The 16,251-nt window shown below is 35.1% G+C and overlaps 1 protein-coding gene across 1 annotated transcript in view; it reads left to right on the top strand.

The window, feature by feature from the left end:
• RYR2 (ryanodine receptor 2) overlaps positions 1–16,251 on the top strand; it is a 286,628-nt gene that overhangs the window by 180,989 nt on the left and 89,388 nt on the right. Inside the window, exons 55-62 of the mRNA XM_062489006.1 lie at positions 1,690–1,768; positions 2,419–2,508; positions 3,600–3,737; positions 4,593–4,670; positions 7,444–7,519; positions 9,851–9,977; positions 12,633–12,748; positions 14,286–14,350. Of these exons, the coding sequence (XP_062344990.1) occupies positions 1,690–1,768; positions 2,419–2,508; positions 3,600–3,737; positions 4,593–4,670; positions 7,444–7,519; positions 9,851–9,977; positions 12,633–12,748; positions 14,286–14,350 (769 nt within the window). The remainder of the gene's footprint in view (positions 1–1,689; positions 1,769–2,418; positions 2,509–3,599; positions 3,738–4,592; positions 4,671–7,443; positions 7,520–9,850; positions 9,978–12,632; positions 12,749–14,285; positions 14,351–16,251) is intronic.

Below are 16,251 nucleotides of genomic sequence, written 5' to 3'. Positions count from 1 at the left end.
TTCAATTTGTGTGAAGGACAGTGTACCTACAGAAAATTGTTTGATGGTGCATCATATAATCTTTTGTACTATGAATAATGGGAATTGGGCAGAATAATCTTCATTCTCTTTAGGCAGTCAGGCTCTGGCCTTGCTTTTTAAAGTATATTAGTCAGATAAAGCACATATCCGAATGGAAATTTTCTGCCCTGATTTTTGACTACAGTATGTGTGCCATTTCCCTTGGTATAGAATAGTGTGACAGAAGCATGGCTACACACTATATATTTTAAAATTGCTGTTGTAAAGCATTTACTTCACTTGCCCCCATGAGCTTTCTGCCTGTATTAACATTCAGCACACAGGATGCTGTCAGCAGATTGACACCTGCCTTGCATCATGCTTGTACATACATGTATGTGCATCGAAATAGTGCTGTAAAAGTCATAATCCAATCTGAAGCATAGAAAAGACATCAGTGACCATTTAAATTCATTTTTCTAAGATGTTGTTAAAATATATGAAGGTTTAAAAAAATTGTTAAGGATGTTAATATTATTTTATATATAGTTATAATATTAAGACTGCTATATTTATTAAGAATGTTATTTAAATGAGTATTTACCTGGTGTCATTTCAGAAAAAAAAATGTAGATAACTTGAATAGATTTGAAAAATTCAGAAAATGTTACTTAATATTATGAAATTGTATGCCACTTCATTGCTATAGGAGTCAACAGTTCTGTGATGGGTCAAGAAAAAGACAGAACTGCTCCTGCCATTGTAACCTCCAAATTATCCTACATTCTTTTAACATGCAAATACAGCTTTGCTTTGCTTACTAGTACTGGACCTATCTGTATAAAGGCATAGATAATAGGATGCTAGTGTGCTTGTAATTTTATTGCATTTCTGAAGTTATTTGAAGTATTATGGTGTTAATAGAGTTCCCCCTCAAAACACAGTCTTTCAAACAACAAAAACCACCTGCTGACAGTGTGGGATGAATGTTTTCTGACCTTTGTATGTGTGTGAGAGTCTTGCAAACTGTTGCTCTAACATAATTTGCTTTTACATTTCTGCTTTTTCCACCTTAAGACTGAAAATCCAGACTTCTGTTTCACAGTAGATGGCACTCTAACACTACACGTACAGAAATTCTTTATATTAGGAGGGAAGATAGTACTATTTTATCAGTGATCAAAAGTAGTTATTCCCTTTCATTTGTAGCAATGCTGATGAAGTAAACAGCTGAGATTTGATACATTTTTTTGAATATATAAAGTAGATAATGTTTCAAAAATGACTGTTAGCACACTTAGTTTATAATGGACTGTGTAATAAGTTACTACCATAAATTACTAAATTACTACCATATTTCTGAAACTATAGGTTGTAGTTATGGCTTTATTACTAACAAAATACGGAATAAAAAGCACTAGAGCTTGATCTCATTATTGATTTTTCCCTGCGCACTTGTTTCAAAGAAGTTAAATTCCTACTACAGCTATGGTTGTCATTCAGTGACCATGAAGTAATTCAGATATCTTCCTTGATTTAATTGGACCTTGGAGCAAGCTCTATGTGAGTAGAAGAGCATAGGAAAGGGTGTGTGCATTATTTATTATTTATTTTGAAGTTTTCTTTACAAAAAAAAGGCATTCAATTTTAGCCTGCATAATTTAACGCTGATGTTCTTTTCACTTTCAGCATTACAATCCCTGAAAAGCTAGAATATTTCATTAACAAATATGCAGAACATGCTCATGACAAATGGTCAATGGAAAAGGTAAAAATCAACATCCCTCTTAAAAACAATCATAATCTTTATTTGAATCAATTTAATATTTTAAATCTTCTATTCTGAATATTATTTTTTTTTGTTGTTATTATAGTGCTACAGGTTGGTATGTAGGTAAGATATAGACATACTATTTTCTTAAAATATATTCAGGGGAAGTTATCGAAGTGCATATGAATATTTAAAAATACTTCTAATGATTTCATAAGTTTTATTGCTGACTTTAGAGCAAATATACTTTCTAATTGTTTAACAGTTTTATGGACCTGAATTTTCTTTCTTTTTTTTTTTTAACCAAATAAGCTCTTTAGCCTTTTTACTCCTTAATGCATTTTGTGTTCAAAATTCGTTTCTCAACACAGTATTCTACTTCATAAAAATATTTGAAAGAAAAATGTATTGATAAGGTTGCTTTGGTAATCGTTACTTTGCAAAAAGATGGCATGCCACATGATTCCTCTCTTAATTTGTAGAAATAAATATGAACGTTGGTTGAGAAAATGTTAAGAAAATAGTAGAAAGGAAACTTTAAGAGAACAGCTTAGCAGAAGCATTATTCAGTTAATATCTAACAATGAATTTTTTTTTTCATAATTTTTTGCATTTCCCCATTTTATCCTTCTTATTGCTGTTTTCAGTTTGCCAATGGATGGACCTATGGTGAAACATTTTCTGAATCTGCAAAAGTGCAACCATTAATGAAACAGTATAAGTTACTGTCTGAAAAGGTAATGGATTTGTTAATGCTTGATCCAGGGTTGCTGAAATGTAACTGAAAGTATTGCCTTGTCTTTTCATCATTTTAAGAAAAAAAAATTAACAAGGTAGTTGCCTTCCTCAAAATCCTGAAAAGATATAGAAGGGTTTTACTGTATAATAAATAGGCTACTCCAGTTTATTTCCCACCTAGCTGAAACTACATGGCATAACTTACAGTGAAATGGAAGTGTCATATTGCCACTCTGTTTTTGCAGGAAGGTCTTACAGGAACGCCTTCTTGCTTACTGAAGGCTTAGGTTTAGGCTTTGACTGGTCTCCAGCAAAAAAACAAGAAGATGATTAGACATCTGGAGAACTTGATATAAATGGAGCAATGCTGAAGGAATTGTGTTTGTTCAGGTTAAAGAAGAGAAAGTTGCTGGAGATAGGGTCTTGGTTTCCTGGTTCCTAAGCATTAGTAACAGAGAAGATGGATGTATTCTCTTCACAGGGGTGCGCAGTGACAGGACAAGAGGCAATGGGTGTAAGCTGCTTTAGCAGAAATGCCTTCTGAAAATCCTTCTTATCTTGACAGCTTAAACATTGGAATAACTTGCCCAAAGAGGTAGTGAAGTGACCTGCATGTTGAAGGCATGACGCAGCAAGACCTAGATAACCTAATCTTGATTGCCCAGTTAGGTACCTTATCTGACTCAACAGAAGGTAGAGGCAGAAGATGTCCGGAGTTCTCATCCAACACAGACTTGTTTATGATTATGGTTTTTTTTTTTTAGTTCATATAGCAGATAAAACAAGTTACTCCTGATAATTTCTGCTCCAGCCTTGATTTCATGTCTAAGAATGCTATTAGCACAGCTATCCCTGAGATCATCAGCTTCCTGCAGGGCCAGAATTCTTCTCCCCACCTCTGAAATGATAAATAAACTTTTTAATACCTATATGATTTATTTGCATCATTTCAATAACCCTGAACCGTAATGGTTGAATTCAGCACATTTCTTTGCATCTCAGTATAACCAGGGAAAAAGTCCAATAGTTACTTTTTGCTCTGTACAGCTACGCCATAAACATGCTAATTATTGCATGTACATTCTTCTAGGAGAAAGAAATTTATCGATGGCCAATCAAAGAATCACTGAAAACCATGCTGGCATGGGGATGGCGAATTGAAAGAACACGGGAAGGAGATTCCATGGCATTGTATAATCGGACGCGCCGCATATCTCAAACCAGTCAAGTGAGCCCCTTCCCTTTGTATTATTCTCTATTAATAATAATAGGCCTTTTGAAAGGAAGCCTTTGAACTTTTAGGGCTTTATATGCCTGTATACGTGCATATGAAAATAATATCATACATAGGAAGAAAGCCTGGACACTGTTCTTTTTAAAGCAAGAGGTCCCTGTTACTGCATAATCATAGAGGAAAGCCTGTTAATGCTCCTTTCTTAGCCACGCTTCTTGTGTCAGTGGCTTGCCATCCAGGGAACTTTGGTTATTTTTTATCTTCCTTTGACCATTTGTGTCAGTATAATGAGCAAACTTCTGACAAATGTTAACAGTAAAAAAGAATAAAAAAATGGTGGTATTTTCTTGGTGGGGAGGAGGGACAGAAGGCAAAAGATAACTATTTATAGGTTCTAGTCCTAAATGTAGAAATAGGGTTGAAAAGCTAAATTAAAAGTTTGATTTTTACCTGAATTCACTTTAAACTTGGTTGTGTGAGATTTCGCCTACTGAGGAAAAAAGAGAATCTCTAATCGAACGCAGAGATTTAATAATAACCTTATCTTCATCCACAATAAGTTCAAACCCTAAATGAGTTCAAGTGGAATTTGTAATTAAATGAAAGGGATTTGTGTCTGATGGCCGTCCATCTTTGGGAACAAACTCTGTTACCCTTTGCCTAATTTTCACAGAGGTTTACCACCCCTGGTGTATTTTCAGCTGGGCCACAAAAGATCCTTTTGCACTCTAGAGATCTACGAGTGACTTTTTCTTTAAATTTCTTAATTACTTTTGGTATCTTGTTAACGTTAATTTTTTTCTATTAAGTGCTTGTGTAACTCCACTGTTTTGCACATTTGTCATTCAGATCTCTGTAGATACAGCCCATGGCTACACTCCTCGAGCAATTGACATGAGCAATGTCACTCTCTCCAGAGATTTACATGTAAGTCACAAACACCGAAAATGCTTATGGTTTGTTTTACAATCTTAAATTTTGTCTGTTTTGCCAGTTTATTTAAAACAATCTGGTACCAAACATTGCCTGTTTTGATATGCTTTGGGTTTGGTGGGGGCTTTTTGGTCTTTTTCATTATTGCTCTCTGTTCCTATGATTCTTTAAACACATGGTTCATGATGAAAAGCTTCAAAATTTTCTTTAGTCCTGGATTGATTTTCCCTGTTCACTTTTTGAACAGTTGTAATTTTGAAGAGGTTTCTATTTAGAAGAGCTAGCAGCATCCAATTTTTCTGTTTCCCCTTTATTTCTCCACCATCTTTCCAAAGCATTTTGTCAATACTCTTTCTTTCTCCAAATCAAAGGAATAAGAATCAGAAACCCTAAGTACAGTGAGAATAGAGAATGAAGGAATTGGGTGTAGGATTTTGACAGATGTGTCAGTAGGTTGCTGTTATTTGGACCAGTATGTTTTAGTTGATAATCTGTTCCTGTCATTAGATAGGATTCTTTTAATGGTGTTAGCTGGAGTATGGTGCTAGGTTTTACCATCTACTAATTCCCTGTGAGTATAATTGCAATGTAATGTAGGCATACACTAAATAGCTTTCTATTATATCTATATACTATCTATATACTAAATACTATATACTATACTATCTATATACTAAATGTAGGCATATATGAAGTAGCTTTCAATTAGTTAGCATGACTGTTTGTGCCAGTCTAGTAATGGCAACATGGTGTTCAAAGCTGATACAACAGAGTCCTGAGACACAGGCTTAACTTTGCCCCATACTGAGCTTTGCCGCAGTGCAAACAAGCAGTGGCAGAAAATTATTGACTGACTGTGCAGTATGTACTCTACTGTACTTCTAAACAAATTTTCACATTGGACTTCCACTCCTTGATTTCTGTATTGCAGTTTCCTTTTTCATAGTTCTAGCAGTTTTAGATTGCTGACTGGCATTAAAAGAATTTTCTGCCTATTAAGCATCAGTAGATTGCTGATCATTCCAAAAAGTTCATAAAACTGATAATTGAATAACTGCCTCTACCATTACATTCTTATTTTAAATTGATGAAAAAGATTCCTTGCACTTACGACATTGAATGCTTGTATCAACTCAGTATAGTTGTAAGACTTTGCAGACTTTGTTTAACGGTCAGGAAACAACTCATGATGTGCAAGTCATCATAGTATTATGATGCAGTAAAGCAAGCCCAGATAAAAGTAACCACCCTGTCACAGGTCACATAGAAAAGGCATTGGAACTTCTGTTAGTTCCTTGCTTATTTTTTTAATGCTGTACCCTCTAGCTCTTGTCATTATTTGTATTTCCTTTGTAGCCCTTAGGTGTAAGGCAGGGTTTGTTGGCTTCATGATTCATTTGCCCTATGGAGAGAGGTCTTCTTTGAAACCAGCTTCAGAATCTGTTATTTAAAAGCTAAACAAATTGAATTAAAATGCCGTTTCAGCTATTAATTGTCCTGATACAGATATTGAGGAGAAATCTAAACATGTTGGGTATTAATGAGAGCTGAGTTTTGAAAATTAACTATGTGTATTTTTGAACATTTTAGGAAAAGTTTAATATCTTTCAAGTTGGAGTTCAGGGTTATTAGCTAGCAAGAATCACAACCATGTTTTAAACTGTAAGTCTGCAAAATACTCCTCATTTTGGTCTCAAGTCACCTGGTCACATCCTGGCTCTGTGAGCAGCTAGGTCTTCCTCTAAAAACATGTTCATAGCGCTCCGCTTTGCTAAATGCTATGAAAACACAGACTACTGTGTATCCTTTTAAGGACTGTCAAAGTACAAGGATCAGAAGGCATCTGCCAATACAGAACAGAAATGTATCATAATTCATTCACTGGAAAAAAGTTTATCAAGCAAATTGTCTTGTGGACAGCAAAGATATGGCTGAAAAGTTTCTGAATTCGTGAGTATTCTCACAAATAAAGAAATTGGTATTGAGAAATACTCATTACTCAAAATCGTTACTGAATATGAGAAGGTTTCTGTAGGTTCATGAAAGAAACGTAAAGTGAAATCTGCATTAAATTCCACTGCTCTGTACAGTTAGAGGGTACACAGCCAGGAGGACAGTAGATGTGGGTTTAAAAAGTTGCTTCGTGTTGAAATGCTTCCTACTAAGTAGACACTGGAGAGCTTGTCTGTTTTGCTTGGTTTGGGGTCTAGCTTCTAGTTCATCAGTCTGAAGGAGTTCGTTTTATAGGAAGAATATATAGACTAATTTATGCTCTAAAATGGTTGGTGGTTTTAACAGTGTGGTCACACAAATGAGTGCAGTATGCACAGAGAATAAGCTTTATCCATGGGTTCAGAATTAGTCTGCCATAGCCAGCAGTAACAATATTGGTTTCATCCTCTGGCTTGCTGTTCTCTCTTTTCCCTGGCAGTGTCTTCAGAGGGTTCTTTCTGGCTTTGTCTTGAGAATGAAGTCCCCCATCAGACACCCCAGTACTATTTCCAGACTATTCTTCTCTTTGTGGTTCCTTGTTTTCTGTAGTAGGAGTTCTTTCTTCCAGGTTCCTGACTCATACCCATGCTGATTCTACCCAAATTCTATATAATATTTTTTCAGTAAAAGCTTGTTTCCAGTGAAACATTACAGTGGAATTGTATTAAACTTCCCAGAGAACAAAACTTATGGTTATTTAATATCAACCAGAAATTGTCCTCCTTGAGAATTATTCATTGCAACCCACATTACTAAGCTCTCCATTTTCCTAAAGGCTATGGCTGAGATGATGGCTGAAAACTACCATAACATATGGGCAAAGAAAAAGAAACTGGAGCTTGAAGCAAAAGGTAATGTTAACTATAGGTATTTGCAGTATTTTAAGTTTTCTGTTACTACTTAGATCACACATTTCAGAAAACATTAAAAAGAAGAAAAAGGAACAGCAAATTTAAATTGACAAAGAAGAAACAGTGAAGTAGCTATTCCTGACTGTGATTTTTTAGTGCCTGAAAGTTGTTATAGTACCAAGTGTAACTGTTCTTGTTTAAGTAATTTATCAATTCAAATATATCAAGGGAAGGAAACTCAAAGGTTGTAAATAAATTTAAGCCACATTAATCCATTTTCCTTCTGGCATTAATCTTTCAGAGTATTACCCAATGGACTATGATTTCATTTGAATTGCTTCTTTTATTGCAGGTAGATCTAAAGGGTGTTTACTAAGTACTGCACATATGTGTGTTGAATTGACAAGTGGAAAAACCTAAAGCAGATACTTGATTCCATATAAAAATTGCATGTGCCTTATGATTTCTGCTTACCTAAATGGAATTTTTTCTCATCTGTTGTGTAATTTACTATTTTTCCTCGGTGTCAAAAGCATTTCTTTATTTGTGTTAAAGCTGATTTTTTTTTCAGGTAATACTATATTAGCACATGGAGAAAACAAGTTCTCAGGTGTAAATGACTGAAGCTAGTATTTTACCTTGTCTGAAGTTGTCCAGTTGTACATTGTATGCACCAAAGTTGGTCTAATTTTTTAAAATTCCAGAAAAAGTATAGCAGTTAAGGTTTTGTAAAAAAAGAAAAGTTCCATCTGGAAGTGCCTTTGACAAACACTTTAAATTGCCATGCCTTTATTATTTCACCTTAAGATAATTTTTATATTATTCCTTTTCTGTAAAACCTTCCTCAGGATAAGTATCCTCAGGATGGGCCAAGTTTGGGAAGTCACAGGCTACAGAAAGATGAGATATTTCAATATTTCAACTGCATTTCACAGCTTTGAAAGCAGAATTTTGCCTATGAGCAGCACTTCAATGAGAATGCTGTATAGTATTTGTTTTGTGCAGAATGGGAGGGCTACAGATGGCTGTAGTGATTGAAGAAGAGGCTTCTGACCGAGGGTTTTTATATGTGAAAAGTAGATGAATTTGTGAGCTGAGCAAAACTAGGCCTTCAAAAATTCTGAGGGATTTTCTTCAATATATTCATATGCTAGTCTTTTAATTTTTTTTTACCTGTGTGTAAAGAACAGAAGAATGATGGAGACTTGAAGGCATTTTGCCTGTCTTCAGCTGTCATGTGGTACAATTACATCATATTGGTGATGAGCATAAAATCCAATCATCCCAGTGTTAAAGACTGTACTTCCTAAGACAAATCCTGACTAAACAAAAAAAAAAAATCCATGATCAGAGTGGTAACCCACTAGGTTATCATTTTGCATGTAATTACATGGATTCAACCAGAACTAATTGAAAATTTCAGAATATGTAGCTTAAAAATGTCATCCATTGATATTTTCTATAGGGAATTTGTTCCTTTAAAAAATATTATTATTTTTAGATACTTTCTTCAGTGTATTTTTCAGAGATAAATCTTATCTTTACCCTTACAGCTTCCTGGGGTTTTAGAGCAATTGCCATAGGAATTTATTGTGTTACGTTATTTGATGGCGATTTTGGAATTTGAACTCCTAAGAATTTTAATTTTTATGCAGATATTTATATTAACAATAGCAGTATTATTTCCCTTCCAAACTGAATATCTACATTCAGTACATATCAATACACCAGATTTTACTAAGCAATAAAATGAAGTTTATTCTTTTTACCTGTGGTTTTGCAGCATTCCTTTGATTTTTCTGGACAGTTGTGTAAACCATGTTTGAATGGCGTAGTCTAGTTTTCTGTCATTAATTTATTAGTATAAAGTAGAATTGTATCACTTTAATATATTTTTAGATATTAGTATATCTTGCTAAACTCTGTCATTAGAATGTTTAAAAGCAGGACTTCATGTATGTTTATATATTTGTTTATATATAGGCATTCTTAGGAAATTATATGTTATTTATTGAAATATTTTCATGAAATGAAGTAGTAGTTATAATATGTGTTTGTAACAGTTAAGCATTTTTTTCTTCCTTAAGAGTTTTTGCAATAGGTTCAGCGTACTTTGTTGGTATTGTAGCCAATATGTTAGAATGATGTAACCATACCTAAGGTTTCTATCTGAATGTTTTTTTAGGTTTGTGTAAAGAAACAGACAAGTATATTGCTACATCAGACTAGAATTTACTGTAATGTGCTGTGTATTATTATGATAGCACTTTTACATACTTTACCATGTCAACAGAGAGCTCTTTAATTTCTAATTCTCTTGATGTTCCATAGTAGGAGGAGGCAACCATCCCCTTCTTGTTCCTTATGATACACTCACAGCCAAAGAAAAAGCCAAGGACAGAGAAAAAGCACAAGATATTCTGAAATTCCTGCAGATTAATGGTTACATTGTCTCCAGGTAATTCTGAGTTCGGTATTAATGTCACAGAAGGTTTCTGATAGTCCGCAGTGATCTTTTTTTGTTTTGTTTTGTGGTTTGATTGCTTGTGGCAGGGTTTTTTGGTTTCTGTTACTGCTCATTTTTTGGGATTTCTTCTATCAAACCAGAACTCTATGATCATTTTTTATGTTTCAGTATCTAGGAATCGGGATGAGCTCCTTCATATAAAGCATTGTAAGGAAGAAATGGATAACAGAGTTAGTAGCAGGGTTTTTGGAAGGCAGAGTTCTCCAGAATAAAATGTCTTTTACTTTTTCCCTCTCAGTATTGCAGCTTTTTCTTTCTGTCAGGTGTCCATGCATCCAGCTGTTAGTAAACTTATTTGTTTTCTACGAGTGATGGAATTATTAAGTCTTAGTTACAGGTTCATGCACATCTTCAAGCACATTTCCCTCTCTAAAGGAATTTCTAGACAATTGGTTAGATAAGACAGCTTTATTTCTAAAACATATGACTCATTTATCGCAATTGAGTTAATTTAAAGTATTATTAAAATATTTTAAAAGTGAAAAGGGATGTTTTAAAATAATTTTTAAACCATCCACAATGTAAATGTACTAATAGTGAATAGTCTGCAGAATAACATGCATAATTCATTTTAATATGGTGTATTTACCTCCTAAATGTAGCATGAATAAAAATCCAATTAATTTGGAGTCTTTTCTGCCTTATCAGCATGACTTAGGAAATCAGAATCACTACAAAAGGCTGAAAGCATATCTGAACCATCCATGACTTGAACATTAGTAAGTGAATGAAACAGTCACTGAGATCAATTTAAGTAATCATTGTGAATTAATTAGCCTTGCACATCTACCTAAAATCTGCCTACTTCCATTCTTTTCTACCACATGAATTCCAGCCTCTTTCTAGAGTCCCATAGTTAATCTAATAATTTTGGTGAAGTCTGTCAGGTTTGCTGGTATAATTTAGTTTACTTCCTTTCGTGCAGTAGGATGGATAAAGAAGGATGTTAAATAGCAAAGATTTCTCTCCTTATTCCCTGTCAAAATTATTTTTATTCCTGTTAAACACAGGTGAAAAGTGGCTTTTGGGGTTTGTTTTGGGAATGGACAGCTGAAAGGGATGATAAAATAACCATTTACTTGGACACACCCATTGTCCAGTAACTAGCTCTTGCTACACCTGCACCCTCTCCTGCTGGTTAAATGCAGCCTTTTCCATGATGTTAAACTCATTGTACTTGCTGCACCTTTGGCAATTGCCTTATCTAAACAAACAAGGGCACAATTCATGTTTTAATTTGGCCGGCTCACCGCTATACTTTCTGCCATGTATGCCTTGCTCACATTTATTTAGTCTTTAATTGACAGTGACCATTGGGGTCTCTGCACCCCCCTGCAAAATGGCTTTAGGGAAGATAGAAACATTTAGATACAAGTATGAAACCATTTAATAAGGATATAGGACAAACTCTAGTGGTACAGGGCTCAGTCAGTCACTTGATTTGACACGCCGCAGGTTACATGTGACCAGCTATGTTGAAATCTGTTTTCATCTCTTTTACACTTTCTTCTTTCTTGATTCTTCTCCCCCATACAGTCTGTCATTGCTTTGTGTACTGAGCTGCCTCAAAAATTCCAAATTCTCATGTCCCTTCCTCTTAGGAGTTCCAAAGTTAAGGTGGCCCTCTCCAAAGTTCTGTCTGAAGTTTCTTAATGGTTCCTTAGTTAGTAAATTTGAGACTTTTGCTCTCCAGTGTTGTCTCCTTTTTTTCTACCAGATTTGTGTCTGTAGGTGTATACTTTAAATTAAAGCATAAATGTGTAATACAAAGGCAGTTCTATTCCATATATAAGCAGTAGGTATACTTTTAAACTTGCAACCTAGCTGAGTACCAACATAATGGGTGTATGAGTCAGGGGAGATGAGGTATGGCTGATTCCCTTGCTGTTTAATAACAGCTTTTTCATGAGCCATCAGTTAAGTCCTGATCCTGCATAAACAAGGCTTATGCTGATGCCTGCTTGTTGCTAGGGACATCATCCCATGACACGGATTCACGCTTCCAAGATTTATTCTTGTGGAAAGAAAATGCGTTTTTTATATCAGGCTAGTAACTAACATGGATGAAACATGCTGGAAAAGCGATTCCATCACTTTGGTTTGATTTTCCTCTGATTTTTCACAAATGCTATGTACCTATTCAAAACTTTTCCATTGCAATCAGACTTTTCAGGAAAAGTCATAGTGATGGATATTAGGTTTAGTTCTAGTTTGATTGTTTAAATCAGAGTATTTTTTCAGCTTCCAAACTTCCTCAGCCAAGAATCAGTCCTTGCAGGGAAATGCAAGATAATAATGCCTTACAAGTAATGGAAAGAAATTACCATAATAGTGGATTATTTTGATTGACAAGTGTATTTTTTTTTCCTAACCTTCTGGTTGGGAAATCTAGTTGTGTCTTAACAAATTGTCCAAATCCGAAGTAAGTGTGAGAGTGTTGTCTACATCAAACACAGAAAAAAATCTTATATTAATAAGGACATGATCATTACCAGAGGAAATGGTGTCAGACTACGTGGAGATGTAAGAGAGGTAAGGTTTTGAGTCCTTCTGCATGTGTAAAAATTTACTCACTTCTTTTTACAGAGGACTCAAGGACCTGGAATTAGACACGCCTTCCATTGAAAAACGCTTTGCCTACAGTTTCCTTCAGCAACTTATAAGATACGTGGATGAAGCCCATCAGTACATTTTGGAGTTTGGTATAGTACCCCTTACACATTTTTAAAACAGTTTTTAGCTAAGATATCTGATGTTATAAAAAACAACCAGAATTTTTAAAACAAAATTAGTGCATTTCTGGACTGATTTTTTTCCTTCAATTTCCTGTAGTTAATGAAGATCATGAATTTTGGAGTTACATACAAAACTGCCATTTATTCCAATTTCCCATATTCATTAATGAGATTAAAACTTTTCAGCTAAAATTTATCACTTTCATTCTTTAAAATGGAAAACTAGCTGCCTCCTTGCATTTATGGACAAAATTATAATCTCTCACACGTGCACAATAATAGTTGCTATTCACATGTAATCCCTTTTACAGAGAGCAAATGAAACCAGTCATTTGTACCATTCTGAAATTTTCTCTCAAAAAGGGAGTAGAGAAACCTCTTCAACAAACTCCCACAATGGGAATGTTCTTTCACAAAGACCCAGCACGTTTTTTCAACAGTGCTATGAAGGATTTAACTTTCTCTGCTTTTGGTGAAGATAAAAAAATGCGAAAGTTTGGTGACCAAAGCCAGTTGCTTACATGACAAGTAAAAGCCCAAAAAACTGTCCAGATGCTGCTTCTGTTGTGACCATGGGAGTTGCAATGCCACACAACTTACGCTGCGCCTCATAGTCGTATATCCTGTAAATGACAGTAACAGGAACATCAGGGGGATTAAATAAATCAATGCTCGTCTGAAAACCAATCTAGTTTTAATGTGGAAATTTGTCAAATTTATGAGGTATTATTATCTACCATGGTTACTTACAGTAGCAAAAGTCTGATCTTGGTAACTCACCACTTGATTCTGCTGCTAATGCTTGATTAACATGGCTTCATCATTCTTAATGACATAAATTTCTAATAACTGCTAGAATGATAATGATGAAATACTGAAACACTAGAAGCATTGGTAGAACAAATACCATTCGAGACCCAAAACAGATTAATGGAAAGAAGACATTAAATAAATGATAATAGTTTGGGAGCTGTAAGAGATGTTATTGTGAAAGAGATTTTGGTTTTTATAGTAAGGGAAGAGTGAAGCAATTTAAATTTTAGTTTGGTAGATCTAGCCATTAATTTTGTTCTTTAGTAGCAAGTTCACAAATGAGGAATGAAAATTCATTCATTCTGTTCTTCCTGGGAACAACTGGAAAAAACTGTTTTATTAGAATCTGAGTTCAGGTTTCCAAATTGTCACCTGTAACAGGAAAAGAGAAACATAGCACCAGATTTTTATCTGACAAAAACATCTATATCTCTTTGAACTATGAGATGCCTACACTTTCATGAAGATTTGGACAATTATTCTTTTTACATTTTATTTGCTGTTACTTTTCCTCTAAAAAGACAGTCATAAAATGCCACTTTAATTAGTGCCTATACTGTTTGAGGTACCTTAAATCCACATCTAAAGATGACCACTATTATTTGTTTATAGTATACTCTTCCTAAGAAAAATGCAAAGTAGACTGTAATTAGAATATATGACAGGGAACTTATTTTTCTTCTCTCTGCAGATGGTGGCAGCAGAGGCAAAGGAGAACAATTCCCATATGAACAAGAAATCAAGTTTTTTGCCAAAGTACAGTACATTTTTGCTTTTCCTTTGTCAACATAGTGATTAACAGAAGTGCGAACATATTTTTTGGTGACTGTCATTGTTACAGTGATGGTTTTCTGTGATAAATTCATTATTTGATTAATTAAAAACAGCAGTAATAAAAATAGCTTGAAAACAATGTGGGATGAAATATAGATGTGGGAAGATTACAGGACTATATCTTTTTACTCTCGTTATTTCCTGCTCCATGATATGCAGCTACTCATATGATATTATTCAAAAGCTCCCTACATTTTCTGTTTTCCAGCTTTGTCTAATTTTGAAGATTTTTCTCTTTTAAAGTCTTCAGGAGGGTTAATGCGAGCAATAATTAGTGGAATTAACATGGCTGTGCATCTGTCAGTGTCATGGCAGTTATTTCTCGTGTTTGAAAACCATGCTCTTGTCTCCATCACGGAGTTACACCATGGGTGAGGGTGAAAGGACCCTTTGCTTAGCAGTGTCAGAGAACCATGTCCAGACATCTTTTGAGTATTTCCAAGGGCGGAGGCTCCAGAGTCTCTCTGGGCAGTCTGTGCCAGTGCTCAGTCACTCTGAGAGTATAAAAATGTTTCCTGATAGTCTGAGAGAACCTACCATGTTTCAATTTGTGCCCATTGACTGTGGTCCTGTCGCAGTTGAAAAGAGCTTTGGTCCATCTTCTTTACGCCCTCCCTTCAGATATTTACACACATTGATGAGGTCCTCCCTGAGCCTTCTCTTCCCCGGGTTAGGGTCCCAGCTTCCTCAATCTTTTGTAATTTGAAAGATCCTCTAGTTCCTTAATCATCTTTGTGATCTTTCGCTGGACTCTCTCCAGTGTGTCAATGTTTCTCTTGTACTGGGGAGCCCAGAACCAGATACAGCACTTCAGATGTGGTCTCACCACAGCTGAGTAGAGAGGAAGAACCCCCTCCCTGGACCTGCTGACACACACTCTGTCTGGTTCAATCTAGGATGTTGTTGGCTGCCTTTGCAATAAGATTATATTTTTGGCTCATGGTCTGTTTGCTGTTCATTGAGGATCCCCTGGTCCTTCTTTGAAAATCTGCTTTTCAGCTGATCAGCCCTCAGTGGTAACTGGGATTATTCCTCCCCAAATGCAAGACTTTGCACTTCCCCTTCCTCCTGATAGTCATGAAATTGCTCTCAGCACAATTGTCCTTTTTCTGTCATGATTTTACACATTATAAACCAAGAAAATCTGCTGATGCCTTTCACACATAAAGGCTTGTATGATATTTGCATATTGAAAATGCCTTTTGAATTCATTAGTGAATGAGAAAAGGGAGCTCTTCACAGCATTTTCTAAATCTGGTGTCCTTTGCAATAAGTTGTTTTTTCAGTGCCTTAGAGTACTTCCATTTGCCAAGCTGATTGACTCAGAAGGTAGTATTCCGCTCTTTTGTGAAACATGGTCCAAAAAGGAAGCGATTTCATATTTTCTTTTTGGCCATTTATTTTGGATCTCCTTCTAGCTGACACTGGTAGTGGGTACTGAGTAATAATCGCTGCAAGAAGCAAACAGGGAAACTTCTCTGGCACAAGCCCTTACTAAGTGCTGTTGTTTTGGGAGTTGTATTTGAAAAATCTAGAACTAATGCTGTTAGCATGCTGACAGTTGTAGGTGAATTTTTTAAAATCTACATTAAAACAAAGAGCAATAATTGTATTTGGTTATATGGTATAGGAAAAATCTGAAATTGTGAGATAAAATTAAATTGTACTTTCTGCCTTTTACTCCTCCTAAAAAAGACAGATAAGTCCCAGTGATAATGTAATTTTTTTTTCTGCTGCCTTTCTTGATGACATATTAACTGCCTTGAATATTAAATAAATTCAGAGGAATAGCTATTAAAGAAAAAATCTAAACAGAAGTTTTA

This window comes from Cinclus cinclus, chromosome 3, assembly GCF_963662255.1.
Source record: "Cinclus cinclus chromosome 3, bCinCin1.1, whole genome shotgun sequence".
Lineage (NCBI taxonomy): Eukaryota > Metazoa > Chordata > Aves > Passeriformes > Cinclidae > Cinclus > Cinclus cinclus.
The sequence above is the reverse complement of the archived record's forward strand: the minus strand, read 5'-3'. Positions and strand labels throughout refer to the sequence as shown.